At 43.3% G+C, this 14,923-nt stretch overlaps 1 protein-coding gene across 1 annotated transcript in view; it reads right to left on the reverse strand.

The window, feature by feature from the left end:
- Positions 1-5,303: 5,303 nt before the first annotated feature.
- Positions 5,304-14,923, reverse strand: part of LOC309554371 (gonadotropin-releasing hormone II receptor-like) — a gene marked incomplete at its 5' end in the record, with an annotated part of 55,273 nt that continues 45,653 nt past the window's right edge. The window contains one exon of the mRNA XM_082256036.1: positions 5,304-6,082. Within this exon, the coding sequence (XP_082112162.1) occupies positions 5,679-6,082 (404 nt within the window). The 3' untranslated portion in view covers positions 5,304-5,678. The remainder of the gene's footprint in view (positions 6,083-14,923) is intronic.

Here is a 14,923-nt window from a genome sequence, read left to right on the forward strand (position 1 = left end):
CGCCTTCAGAAGGAGGAAGATCGCACGGCCCGTGCCCATGCAGCTGCGCAATCCTGGTGTGCCTGTATCCCCCAGACACAGCGCAACACCGCTCGGCAGGAGGGCTCTGTGATTCACCTGCCTGATCACATGACATCTGTGTCCATTTCCAGCCATCATGTAATGTAAACACAGCCATTGTAATGGCAATCGGCTCGGATTCTCCTCACACAGAGCCTGTCAGTGAGGAGAAGGAGAGCAGATCTGTGCTGCCAGCCAGGGATCAGTGAGTTTACAGAACTTTTACTGCTTTTTACTCACTGATCACCCAGCTAGTGTCCCCAAAACAGTGTCCCCAACACAGTAAAAACTCCTGTCACACATCTGTCCCAGTAAAATAATCTGTCCCAGTAAACATCTGCCACATCTGTCTGTGATCATCTGCCACATCTATCCGTGATCATCTGCCACATCTGTCCATGATCATTTGCCACATCTGCCCATGATCATCTGGCACACATCATCTGCCATGCCTTTCTGTGATCGTCTGCCACATCTGTCAGTGATCATCTGGCACAACTGTCTGTGATCAACTGGCGCACATCATCTGCCACGTCTTTTTGTGATCATCTGGCACATCTGTCCATGATCATCTGGCACATCTGTCTGTGATCATCTGGCACATCTGTTCATGATCATCTGGTGAACATTTGGCGCATATTATTTTCCATGTCTGTCTGTGATCATCTGGCACATCTGTCCGTGATCATCTGGCACATCTGTTCGTGTTTATCTGGCACACATCATCTGCCACAACTGTCTGTAATCATCTGGTGCACATCATCTGCCACATCTGTAAGTAATCATCTGCCACATCTGTCTGTAATCATCTGCCATGTCTGTAATCATCTGCCACATCTTTCTGTAATTATCTGCCACATCTGTACGTGATCTGCCACATCTGTCCGTGATCAGCCACATCTGTCCCAGTGAACATCTGCCACATCTGTCCCAGTGAACATCTTCCCCAGTGAACATCTGTCACATCCCAGTGATCAACATCTGCCACACATCTATCCCAGGAATCATCTGTGCACATCTGACTGCATGGCTCAAGAAATCATCTAGAGCATTCAAAAATGTGATAGGTACTCAGGAAACGAAATGTGTAATTTATGCTGCTAGAACGCCTGAAAGTGCTACTTGCATGTTGGGCCTCTGTATGTGGCCAGGCTGTGGAAAAGTCTCACATATGTGGTATTGCCATACTCAGGAGGAGTGGCAGAATGTATTTTGGGGTGTCATTTATGCTATGTACATGCTATGTGTTAGAAATATCTTATAAATTGACAACTTTGTGTAAAAAAATAAGTTTTAATTTTCTTTCCACATTTTCCAGAAACTTGTGGAAAAAAAATGACATGTTCAAAAGACTCATTATGAGTCTTAGAATATACTTTGGGGTGTTTTCTTTCCAAAATGGGGTCATTTTGTGGGTAATTCTATTGTCCTAGTGCTCCAGGGCCTTCCAAAATGTGATCGGTACTCAGGAAATGAAATGTGTAATTTATGCCTTCAGAACGCCTGATGGTGCTACTTGGATGTTGGGCCTCTGTATGAGGCCAGGCTGTGGAAAAGTCTCACACATGTGGTATCGCCATACTCAAGAGAAGTAGCAGAATATATTTAGGGGTGTAATTGCGAGTTTATCTATGCCATGTGTAAGAAATACCTTGTTAACATGACAATTTTGTGTAAAAAAAAAAGAAAAATGTCTTATTACCCAAACTATTGTGGACTAAAATTGCAACTTCAAAAAACTCGCTATGCCTCTTACTAAATACATTGGACTGACATATTTACAAATGGGGTCATTTGGGGGGTATTTGTACTGTCCTAACATTTTAGGGCCTCAAGAAATGAGATAGGTAGTCAGTACATAAGGATTGATCAATTTTCAGTGATACGTAGCCTAGCTTGTAGACTCTATAACTTTCATATTAACCTATTATCATACACTTATCAGAATTTTTTTTTTTTTTACCAAAGACATTGCAGAATACATGATGGCCTAAATTGATGACAAAATTTGATTTTATTGGATTTCTTTTAAAACAGAAAGTAGAAAATATTGTTTTTTTTTTTTTTTTCAAAATGTTTGCTATTTTTTTCCCTTATATCGCAAAAAAATTAAAAAACAGTGATGAATAAATACCACCAAAAGAAAGCTCTATTTGTGTGAACAAAAGGATATAAATTTCATTTGGGTACAGTGTAGCATGACTGAGTAATTGCCATTCAAAGTGCGAGAGCACTGAAAGATGAAAATTGATCTGTGAAAGAAGGGGGTGAAAGTGCCCAGTATTGAGGTGGTTAAGGAGGGGTGGGCTCCCTCCAGGCTCATCTGCCTTCTGCCTATCTATTATAATGCATATGCTTCTACTATGTAGGCTCTCATAATTTATAGAGCTAGGAGTGCAGATACTACTGGGGTGCTGTGAAGTGGCTCTGCAGTTTACACATGTATTTGCAAATGTGTGCAACTAAACCCCTGTTTTTAACCCATACTGGATAATTTGGTTGGTTGCAGGCTTGTCGGTAAGTTAAGCTTGGTTTCTAAGTTCCTCTCTGGTTTCCGCCGTCACTGGGGCAGCCCTCTGGTTGGATGCTGATGGCCCATGTGACCACAGCAGCCATCTCAGATCAGAAAGGCTTTATTTAAGACCCTGGTTCCTGGGTTTGGCGTGCATTGAGCATGTGAATTGTGTAGGGACAGGTCACCCTTCTGTCAGGGACAATATTAGGGAAAGGTTCCAGAAGAGTAGGGAAAGCATAGGCATCCCCCACTCTTCCTGGAAACCTCTCTAATTGGGCTCAAACTGGCCAGGCCCCATTCCACCCCTCAAGTATTTGGTTTTGTTTGACATATGTCGCCTTTCCATGTTCTCCTTGCTACAAAGACCAGTTATAGGTGGGGGCAGTGGCCATTTGTTTGTTCAATTCAAACTAGTACCGTGCTAAGATATGGAAAGTGATTGAACAATAACCATTTCTTTTTTTTAATTAATAAACCACAGTGCTCAATACACGAAAATCAACATGGATTAAATCCAATAACAGTGCAACAAATGTAATTTAAATCTGTAAAAAGCAATAGTCCGTGCAATAAAAACAATAGGTAAAGTGATAATAGGCAGATGTAAATACAATTTCCCATTACCAGCTGCTGTATCCAACCAGTGCTTCTTGCTCCCAACTGGTGCTCAAAACGAGTGCTTCACTTTTCATTAGTGCCCAAAATCAATCACCATGTCCCCGCCAAGTGCTCTCCCTTCTAGGACTAATCTCACCTGTGGGAGTGCGATCTCTACACTTAAGGGAGATCAATGCACGCCTTTTAGCCTTCACCGGCTTAGAAATCCCTTGCTGCTGCTTCCTCACACATGGTGATCCATGATATCAATGCTTAGGTGCTTCCATGATAGGTCCCCTGGGCACTGGGTATTGGTAATAGGGGGCATGCATATTTTTCAACGGCAGGAAATGGTGACAAAGTGGGTGGTGCCTCAGCTTACCAAGGTAAGACATATGTGCTGACCGCTACCTAGGCCTGCTTTTACTTTAAGATTTTTCTTTCTCCCACAGGTTTCCTATATAGCAAGTTGAAGACATCTTCTGGCTCCCTCTCATTTCAACCTAACCTGGAGACCCAGAGCAGGCACTCTATAATTTTTAATTTTACCTTTGGGTATGGATTCAGGCATACTGTCCAATGTTGAACCTATCCTGAGATATGGTGTCCACTTTCTAGTGTCTTCTTTCCCTGTTGTGCTACAAATTACCAATAAATGAATAACTTGACTTGGCTTACCCCAATTACAAACAACTCATGCACTCCTTTAGATCCTTTTTTAAAGAGATACAGATAGGGGAATAGCTACGCCTTCCAAGATCGGCAGGTAGATTTAAGATGACCATACACAGCTCAACAATAGTCAATTTCAAATTCGAAGGAGCCAAGTGGAATATTGTTGGCCGAACAATGACTGCATCCAATCAGATGCAGTTGCTGCTTGGCTATTCAAGCATGTAGGCAGGTGAAGTCTACTTTCTCCACTGCAGGTGGCACTTAACCGCAGCGCCAGTGCAGAGGAAGAGAAAGTCAAGAGGTACAATGTTCCTCTATGGTTTCCTGGGTCACTGGGGGAGCCCCCTTGGTTGTATGCTGATGGCCCATGTGACCATAGCAGCCATCTCAGATCAGGAAGAGTCTATTTAAGTTAAGACCCTGGTTCTTGGGTTTGGTGTGCATTTACTGTAGCATGTGGATTGTGTAGGGACAGGTCACCCTTCTGTCAGGGACAATATTAGCAGCAGCAGGGGAGGACTGGGCCAGGGGGGCAATTGCCCCCTGGGCCACTCTGATGCCCTGTAAAGAGGCTGCACCACTTCTGCCACAGATGTGCCTAAAGGATTCTTGGTGAAGAGAAGTAAAAAGTCCCTGCCACTGACCTACTGAGTGAGGGATGAAGACAAGTACTTTCCCCACTGCAGGTGGCACTTAACCGCAGCGCCAGTGCAGAGGAAGAGAAAGTCAAGAGGAACAATGTTCCTCTAAGATTTCCTGGGTCACTGGGGCAGCCCCCTTGGTTGTATGCTGATGGCCCATGTGACCACAGCAGCTATCTCAGATCAGGAAGAGTCTATTTAAGTTAAGACCCTGGTTCTTGGGTTTGATGTGCATTTAGCATGTGGATTGTGTAGGGACAGGTCACCCTTCTGTCAGGGACAATATTAGCGGCAGCAGGGGAGGACTGGGCCAGGGGGCAATTGCTCTGATGCCCTGTAAAAAAGGCTGCACCACTTCTGCCAGACGTGCCTATAGGATTCCTGGTGAAGAGAAGTAAAAAGTCCCTGCCGCTGACCTACTGAGTGCGGTATGAAGACAAGGACAGAGCACAGACCCCCCCCCCCCCAGCATGGATGGTGTAAACTGTGTCAGAGCAGAAGCCAAGAAGAGGGAGAGTGGAAGGGGGGCTGAGTCGCTGCATCATGAGCCTCTGGTTTGTACTTGCTCCCTGGGCCGAAAGTTGCCAGTCATCCCCTGAGCGGCAGGGAAAGGTTCCAGAAGAGTAGGGAAAGCATAGACATCCACCACTCTTCCTGGAAACCTCCTCAATTGGGCTCAGACCGGCCATGCCCCATTCCACCCCCCAAGACAGATGTTGTGAACTCAGATGAGATCTGCTATGCTATATGCTGCTGTCATCCATGAGTGTTCCTAATCGGGCTGCCTTCCACCGGCTTGTTGTGAACAATTATACTTTGACTTCAATACAAGTTCTTTCTATTGCATCTGGACTGATTGTGCGTTACTGCTGCTGTACCACGCTGCACCCACCCACAAGCAGCTATGGGTGCTGCAGCTGTCTGAATGCAATGCCAGCAGTGTAAATTCCTGATGCTATTTAGCATGGATGGGGGAATTTGACTAATTTGTCTCTATGAGCATGTGGGGCAAAATATGAGAAATCCAAGCGTGTATGGCTAGCCTTAGATGCCAACAGTTTGAGACTGGAGAATTACGGAGATTAGCAACCTGAGAACTTTTCTTACCCAATAAAGGATGTAACAAGTCCTAATAAAATATATCTCAAAGACAGCCGCACAGTGAAAATGTAAAGTGGCCAAAACTGGTTTCAAAAGACAGACTGTACTGTGGTGCCCGTAGTTGTTGGCCCATCCATGGAGGTAAAGTCTTTGATGTTCATCTCAGAGTCTGCAAGTGGCTTGCTGTTCTTGGCTTTCCTTGTCAGCAGACCCCCGAGTCTCCTGAGCCATGTGCGTAAATCCTCTTTAAATGAAGGGGTGTATAATCCATAAACGAGAGGGTCAGTGCAGGTGTGAAGGAGGCCAAAGAGAAACAGGCTGTGGTGGACATACTCAGGAGTCAGGTGGATCATCTCTGGCTGGAACCAGTACCATATTCCCAACAGGTAATAAGGGGTCCAGCAAACCATGAAGGATACCACAATAACCAACGTCATCTTCAGTGTTTTTAGCCGTGCTTTGGAGATGAGGTCATTCTTACTCCTTGCAAGCTCTGGAAAATTTTAAAAAGACACATCAATTATAAAGTGTTTGCAGGTCACTGCCTAAATCATCCAGGGGGGACTAAGCTGCAGACAAATACATTCACCATTGCTCCAAACTGATAAAATCCCACCACGTGTTTAATATTTTACAGAACAGGAACTTTGCAACGTGATTGAAGACTACACTATAAAATGCTGGTATTCTCCTCTTGTTTAAAATGTATCTCAACCAGGGCTTTTTTTCTGCAAGAATAGGTGCAGGTACTCCCCTCTTCTGAGTCACCCCTTGAGTCCACCCCCTACCCACCTCCGAGCGCTGTCCTTTGGTTCCACCCTCTACCCACCTCCCAGTACCCCCATTTTAGAGAATACAGAACCAAGTATCATGTTGTGGTTCTAGGCAATTTGTATAGAATTTGTTGATGATAACTAGAAAAGCAGTAAAATAGATCCCCTGAAATCAGCAGCAATAGACCCCCCAACAATAGATCCCCCCAGCAACAATAAATCTTCCCCTGCAACAATAGAAAAAACAGTAAAATCGATCCCCTGCAATCAGCAACAATAGCCCCCCAACAACAGTAGCCCCCCAGCAAAAATAGACCCCCCCCAACAACAATAGCCACTTAGCAATAAAAGTTCCCCCAAGCAACAATACAACCTCCACTGCAACAGTAGCCTCTCCCCCCCCCCCCCAAAACAAAATGCCCTCCAGCAACAATAGATTCACCCCAGCAACAATAGATTCCCCAGCAGCCAGCATCAATAGACCATTTTTAGCTCACCCCACTGACCCCAGCACCCCTTTGCCATTGCATACATTCAGACTGGAGGTGCCGGAACTGCGTTCCCCCGCGTTCCCGCTGAAAAAAAGCCCTGATCTCAACCCAAGAATAAAAATGTAATAAACTGATGCCTACCCATCCTTGGATATTGTGGCTGCATTCGTTTTCTTTATTTAGTCTTTTTATCCTTCCACTGGCCGATTCTGCCAGTAAAGCATTTCCTGTCCAAGGGTGACAACGCTTACTTACCGTACTCCACCTATAGAGGTAGAATGTTATCATAGGACAAGACTAGAGAACACCTCCGGCAGGGAAGAAAAACAACAAACACAAATTCCCAGCTCACTTACTGGCCAGCCTGCAACAAACTGAATTGTCCTGTCTAACAGTTCATGTTAAAACCAAGGAGTTTAGTTAGCACACATTTGCAAATACATGCATAAGCTGCAGCAGCCACGTCACTGCACCCAAGTGTACTACAGTTCTAACTCTATAATTTTGAGAGTCTCCTGGGTTGGTGCATCTTAAAAAATTAGAATATCGTCAAAAAGTTAATTTATTTCAGTAATAAAATTCCAAAAGTGAAACTCATATATTTTATATAGATGTGTTACACACAGAGTGATATATTTCAAGCATTTTTTTCTTTTAATTTGGCTGATTATGGTTTATAGCTAGTGACAACCCAAAATTCAGTATCTCAGAAAAAAGACCAATAAAACTGATTTTTAATACAGAAATGTTGTGAAAAGTCTATCCATGTACAGTATAGTATGCACTCAGTACTTGGTCGGGGCTCCTTTTGAATGAATTATTGCATCAATGTGGCGAGGCATGGAGGCGATCAGCCTGTGGCACTGCTGAGATGTTATGGAAGCTCAGATTGCTTTGATAGCAGCTTTCAGCTCATCTGCATTGTTGGGTCTGGTGTCTCTCATCTTCCTCTTGACAATACCCCACAGATTCTGTATGGGGTTTAGGTCAGGCGAGTTTGCTGGCCATTGCCAATCAAGCACAGTGATGCCATTATCATGTGACCAGGTATTGGTAGTTTTGGCAGTGTGGGCAGGTGCCAAGTCCTGCTGGAAAATGAACTTGTAATGGAACCGCAACCCACACTGTACTTGTGGACTTCCCTTCCGTCAGTATATGGCTTCCTCCCAGTTGTGAACATAGATAGATATCAAATCCTAGCCGCCCCCATACAAAGCTAGCCGATAACTTAGCTTGTACAAGTTAAGGAACCTTCTCTTATATTGAACAGTTTCACACTCAATTTATACGCCCATGAGCACATCCCCCTTCTGATCAAATTACCCCATCAGGTCAGGGGTTGCCTGATTACATTATCATATGCAGATAAAATTGTATACAGAAATAGAATTAACATATCTAAAGAACAACAAACACAAACAGTATACTATTTCCACTCAGCAACTAACAGATGACAGTGATTCAATCAACATGAGCTAATTAACTAGCAGATGGCCTTGCTTGAGCTCTTGAAATACAATACGCAAACAATAGGGAGAGCCCGTCTCTGCCATTGAAGTTCATAACACATTATCATAAGTGTAAACAGAACCCATTTGAAGCAATCCAAACCATTAAGTATCTGTCTTTCACTCCCAGTGACGGTGAGTACCGTCACAGAACTCAACATCTCCATAAAGCTGGTCATCAGAGGGAAGCATGAAGTACTCTAGAATTTCCTGCTAGAGGGCTGCACTGACTTTGGACTTGATAAAACACAGAGGACCAACACCAGGAGATGACATGGCTCCCCAAATCATCACTGACTGGGGAAACTTCACACTGGACCTCATGAAACTTGGATTCTGTGCCTCTCCACTCTTCCTCCAGACTCTGAGACCTTGATTTCCAAAATGAAATGAAACATTTTCCACAGTCCGTGATGGTTTGTGGAGCCATGTTATCTGCTGGTGTTGGTCTACTGTGTTTTATCAAGTCCAAAGTCAGCGCAGCCCTCTAGAAGGAAATTCTAGAGCACTTCATGCTTCCCTCTGCTGACCAGCTTTATGGAAATGCTGATTTCATTTTCCAGCAGGACTTGGCACTGCCCACACTGCCAAAACTACCAATACCTGGTCACATGATCATGGTATCACTGTGCTTGATTGGCCAGCAAACGCGCCTGACCTAAACCCCATAGAGAATCTGTGGGGTATTGTCAAGAGGAAGATGAGAGACACCAGACCCAACAATGCAGATGAGCTGAAAGCCATTATCAAAGCAACCTGGGCTTCCATAACACTTCAGCAGTGCCACAGGCTGATCGCCTCCATGTCATGCTGCATCGATGCAGTAATTCATGCAAAAGGAGCCCCAATCAACTATTGAGTGCATACTATACATGGACTAAGCCAACATATTAAAAAATGCTTTTTTTTATTGGTCTTATGTAATATTCTAATTTCCTCAGATACTGATACTAGCTATAAGCCATAATCATCAAAATTAAAAGATAGAAATGCTGTGTGTAACATATCTATATAAAATATAGGAGTTTCACTTTTTGAATTTAATTACTGAAATAAAATAACTTTTTGATGATATTCAATTTTTTTCAGATGCACCTGTATATAATAATAGATAAATTAAGGGGAGATATGCTTGGAGGGAGCCCACCCTTCTTTAAAGGTATAGGGACCTACTAGACACCCCACAATAGCACAATGGCAGCGAAGGTATCCAGTGTGTCCCCTCCCCAATTCACCAACTATACAAATAAATGGCAACCACCCCAACTTATAACTGATTAGGTGAGGAGAGGAGAGGCACTGGATACCTTCATTGCCATTGTGCTATTGCTGAGTGTCTAATGGGTCCCTATACCTTTAAGGAGGGGTGGGCTGCCTCCAGGCATACCTGCCCTTAATCTATCCTTTATTATTAATGTGCTCCAACTCAGGAGACTGTGGGTTTTTTTTGTTGATTTTTTTTTTTTTTTTAGATATTCTTCACACTGCTTATTTTAACCCCTTGAACTCGGGAAGGTTTTACCCCCCTTCATGACCAGAGCATCTTTATTCAGCACTACTTTACCTGGCAGATGCTCTGCCATGCAACACTGTACCCAAATAAAATGTATATAATTTTTTTACACAAATAAAAAAAAAATTCTTGATGTTTGATCACTATTGGGTTTTTTATTTTTTGCTATATAACTAAAAAAAATGTCAAAATAAATATACAAACATGCTTTTCTTTGTTTCTGTTATCATATTTTTCAAATAAATAATGTTTCTTTATCAATTTAGGCCAAATTGTTTTCTGCTACATGTCTTTGGTAAAAAAGAAAAAAAAAACAAAAAAAAATCAGTGTATAATTTTTAGTCTGTGTGAAAGTCTGCAAACTATGGGATATATTTGAGAAGATTGATCAGTCGTGATGTAATGACGGTCTATCTAATTTCATGAGGCCCAAAAATGCCGGGACAGCACAAATATCCCCCAAAATGACCCATTTTTGGAAAGCGGGCAGTCCAAGGTATTTAGTAAGAGGCATTGCGGGTTTTTTTGAAGTTGTAATTTATTGTCATAATTTTTTTGGAAATTAAGATATTTGATCAATCCTGATGTACTGACGGCCTATCTCATTTCATGAGGCCCAAAAATGCCGGGACAGCACAAATATCCCCCCAAATTACCCTTTTTTGGAAAGTGGGCAATCCAAGGTATTTATTAAGAGGCATGGCGCGTTTTTTTTTAAGTTGTAATTTTTTTGTCATAATTTTTTTAGAAAATTAAGAAATTTGTTTTATTTTTCATAATTTTTTAAAATAATATCACCAGTGCAGTACACGTGTCATAGAGTAGTTCGGTGTCACCATCAAAACACTGTACTACTCTGTGGGGGGAGAATGTTTTTTTTTTTTTCTTACAATGTTACAGTGATGATCACTGTAACAGCAATTGTCTGTGCTGTCATGAATTGCTTTCATTCATGACTCATTGTTTACTATTGTGATGCTGTGATTGGCCTCAGCTGGTACAGGGTGCTGTGATTGGCCCAGGTACCATGTGATCACTAGTGACCAATCGCAGATCACACTCAATAGTAAACATGACATATATTTTTTATAGCAGAGAGTAAAAAATATGGTTTTTGTTTATAGTTTAAAAAATAAAAAACTCAGTTGTGATCAAATACCACCAAAAGAAAGCTCTATTTGTGGGAAAATATTTGTACAAATATTTGTGTACAGCGTTGCATGACAGCGTAATTGTCAGTTAAAGTAACTGGATGGACTGTTGTCTTTATTCAACCTCAACCACTATAACTACTATGTAAGTGCCGTATTGCAAAAAAAATGTCCTGGTCATGAAGGGGGGTAAATCTTCCAGAAGTCAAAGCAATGAGCTGGCAAACAAAGCCACCTGTATGTAAAGTAGACATGTGTGGTTTGTTTCATTCCGAATAAATATTCAAGAGCAAATTTTTCTATATGTGGAGATTTTGATATATCCGAATCAGGGCCGGTGCTACCTTTAAGGCGACCTAGGCAGGATGAGTCAGGATGAGGACCTCCAGCGTCACTGAAATCCCCATAGAAAAGCATTGAAAAATGCTTTCCTATGGGGAGGTCTAATGCGCGTGCGCGACCATTGCCGCGCATGCGCATTAGGTCTCCCCCCCCCGGCTGACGTTGGCGGGGGAGGCGAGTAAGCGGAGCCTGATTCAGCGCCGAGGTAAGTCACTGAAGGGGTTTTAACCCCTTCAGCAACTTGGGATGGGGGGTGGGAGGGAGAGGGGCACTACAGGGTCCTGCAGTGCCAGGAAAACTAAGATGTTTTCCAGGGGGCGGCAATTTTTATTTTGCATAGGTTGGCAAAAATCCTTGCACCGGCCCTGATCCGAATACCCAAATTACAGTATAAACGAAGTTTACCAAATGCTCCGAATAACTAAATGAAATTCGTCCTCCTTGTGGAAATTCTAATTAAAATTCTAATCGAATTTTACATCGAATATCAGTCGAATTCGAACTGTAAACATATTTCTGAAATAAAAGACGGTGTGTGTTATTAGTCTACCATTTCAAAATAATGCTGTTTTTGTTAAAGTGGAGTTCCACCCATTTTTGGAACTTTAGATCTATGTAATCCCCTTTAAAACGGCTTTTACCAATGGAAACTTTTTTTTTTTTTGCTAGTAAATACCTTAATTTCTGCTTTATTCCTCCTCTCCTCACTTCCGGGTCCGATCGGCGATGACGTCATTCGGCGATTTGCAGTGTGTGCTGGGATGTATTCCATTCCAGAAATCTCGCAGGAGCTGAGCTGTACTGAGCCGTGCCTGCCCCGCCTCCGCCCCGCCTCCTCTCATTGAGTTGTATTGTATGCAATGTATTCAGGCCGTTCTCTGCCCCGCCTCCGCCCCGCCTCCTCTCATTGAGTTGTATTGTATGCAATGTATTCAGGCCGTTCTCTGCCCCGCCTCCGCCCCACCTCCTCTCATTGAGTTGTATTGTATGCAATGTATTCAGGCCGTTCTCTGCCCCGCCTCCGCCCCGCCTCCTCTCATTGAGTTGTATTGTATGCAATGTATTCAGGCCGTTCTCTGCCCCGCCTCCGCCCCACCTCCTCTCATTGAGTTGTATTGTATGCAATGTATTCAGGCCGTTCTCTGCCCCGCCTCCGCCCGCCTCTTCTCATTGAGTTGTATTGTATGCAATGTATTCAGGCCGTTCTCTGTCCCGCCTCCGCCCCGCCTCCTTAATGACTGAAATCATTATATCCTTACTGAGCTCACTGAGAGGGGGCGGGGCGGAGGCGGGGCAGAGAACGGCCTGAATACAATGCATACAATACAACTCAATGAGAGGAGGCGGGGCGGAGGCGGGGCAGAGAACGGCCTGAATACATTGCATACAATACAACTCACAGAGGAGGCGGGGCGGAGGCGGGGCAGAGAACGGCCTGAATACATTACATACAATACAACTCAATGAGAGGAGGCGGGGCGGAGGCGGGGCAGAGAACGGCCTGAATACATTGCATACAATACAACTCAATGAGAGGAGGCGGGGCGGAGGCGGGGCAGGCACGGCTCAGTACAGCTCAGCTCCTGCGAGATTTCTGGAATGGAATACATCCCAGCACACACTGCGAATCGCCGAATGACGTCATCGCCGATCGGACCCGGGAGTGAGGAGAGGAGGAATAAAGCAGAAATTAAGGTATTTACTAGCAAAAAAAAAAAGTTTCCATTGGTAAAAGCCGTTTTAAAGGGGATTACATAGATCTATGTATTCCAACCTATTAAAAATGGGTGGAACTCCGCTTTAAGCTAAAGGTGATTTCGTGATCATTTGAGTAATAATCATTTGATGAAGATTTTTCTTTCGCTTGTTCACTTTGCCACATTCGAATCGAAAAATAAAATCTAAAATGTATCAATTCGAATGTCCTGAATAGAAAAATAAATTGGTAAATTTGAAGAATATTTGAAAAAGACATACAGTAAACCCCCCTCCATTGCGGGGGTTACGTTTCGGACCCACCCGCGAAAAGTGAAAATCTGCGAAATAGAAAAACCCTATTAAAATAAACTGTAGGCATGGTTTTTTTTTTTTTTTTTACTGTCACTGTACTTTTAAAAGCATTTTAAGGTCTTTAAACACACTTTTTTAAAACAATAGAAACTCATTTAAACACATAAAAGATACTGAGAGACAGAGCAAGAGCTATGGAAAACACAAAAATATTTCATTTTTCAATGATTTAATTAGTAAAATAACATTAAAGAAAAAAACGCAATATACCGGGACCGCAAAAACGGAACCGCGATGGAGCGGGGGTTTACTGTATAACGAATTCCGAATACGAATTGAACGAATCCACCGAATTTAACAAAACGAAATAACTAGATTAACGAATCTAAACAAAAACTAAACAAAACAATTTTTTTTACGTCATGCGCATGTCTAACGCAAAGTTTATTTTCAGCTTTATTAGAGTTTATATTTAGGTGGAGTAGATGCTGAGCAATGACTGATCCTCTTTTATATCCTCCAGAATATGTTGCAATTAGATTTGTAGCTCTTCATCAGATGGAGAGCCACAGTTTGCCTGAATCTGCTTTAAGGCATTTTAAAAGCTTTTTTTGCTGCACCTCCCGAGGAAAGACTCTCAGCAATAAGCCATTATCTCTTGTGTCGTTTGCTATAAAATAAATGAGATGTGCAAGCTTCCACTGAGAATGGCATTAAAGGGCTGTCATAAGCCCAATTAACAGACTTTCTTTACATGGAAAAGCCGCTGGGAGCGCGTGGACATTGGATGGCAGCAGGGAAGACCTAACAAGCCATACATTGTGCGGGATAATACGAGAAGATTTTCACATCCCCACTCCCAGACATTCACCTTTCATTCTTTTTTTTTAATTCTGTTTATTGAGTTTATATTAGACATTACAAACAAAGTTGCGACATACGACCATGAAAATGGCCACGCAGGTCTGTTAACATCCTAGAAAAAACAAAGACCTGCTATTCTAACAGTACTACAAGTAAAATCCTTCCTCCCCATCCCCAGAACTTGTCTCACTTCCAACTTCGAAGCCCCTAAGGCAGTGATGGCGAACCTATGGCACGCGAGCCACAGCTGGCACATAGAGCGTTCCTCCTTATGTATCAGTGCATAATGTCACACGATTTTCCCCTACACAGGGCCGTGGTTATTTTGCCTTTGCTTGGCTGGTTACCTGAGGATCAGGGAATGTCTCTGCTGTAGGTCCGGATTATCTCCACCCGGTGCACGGGGGGGCATGATTGACTCATGTGGGGCCCATCAGATGGCGTCATTGGTGCCGGATACAGCCTCCCTTCTGGGGAGTTCTGCTCATGGACTGGTGGAGCAATGCGCGTGCGTCGGTGGACTTGGAACGCATGGCGCCACCCTGCACTCCAGGCTTGGTTGGTCCCAGAGCTGCTTCCCCGCATGCGTAGTATTACCCCAAGCCACACACGTGCGCGGGCGTTCAACACCATATTTAGGTCCCCAGGCAGGCTGTATTCACAGGGCTTTGCCTTGGGGGAC

Source organism: Pelophylax lessonae, assembly GCF_965119305.1.
Source record: "Pelophylax lessonae genome assembly, chromosome: 4".
Classification (NCBI taxonomy): Eukaryota; Metazoa; Chordata; class Amphibia; order Anura; family Ranidae; genus Pelophylax; species Pelophylax lessonae.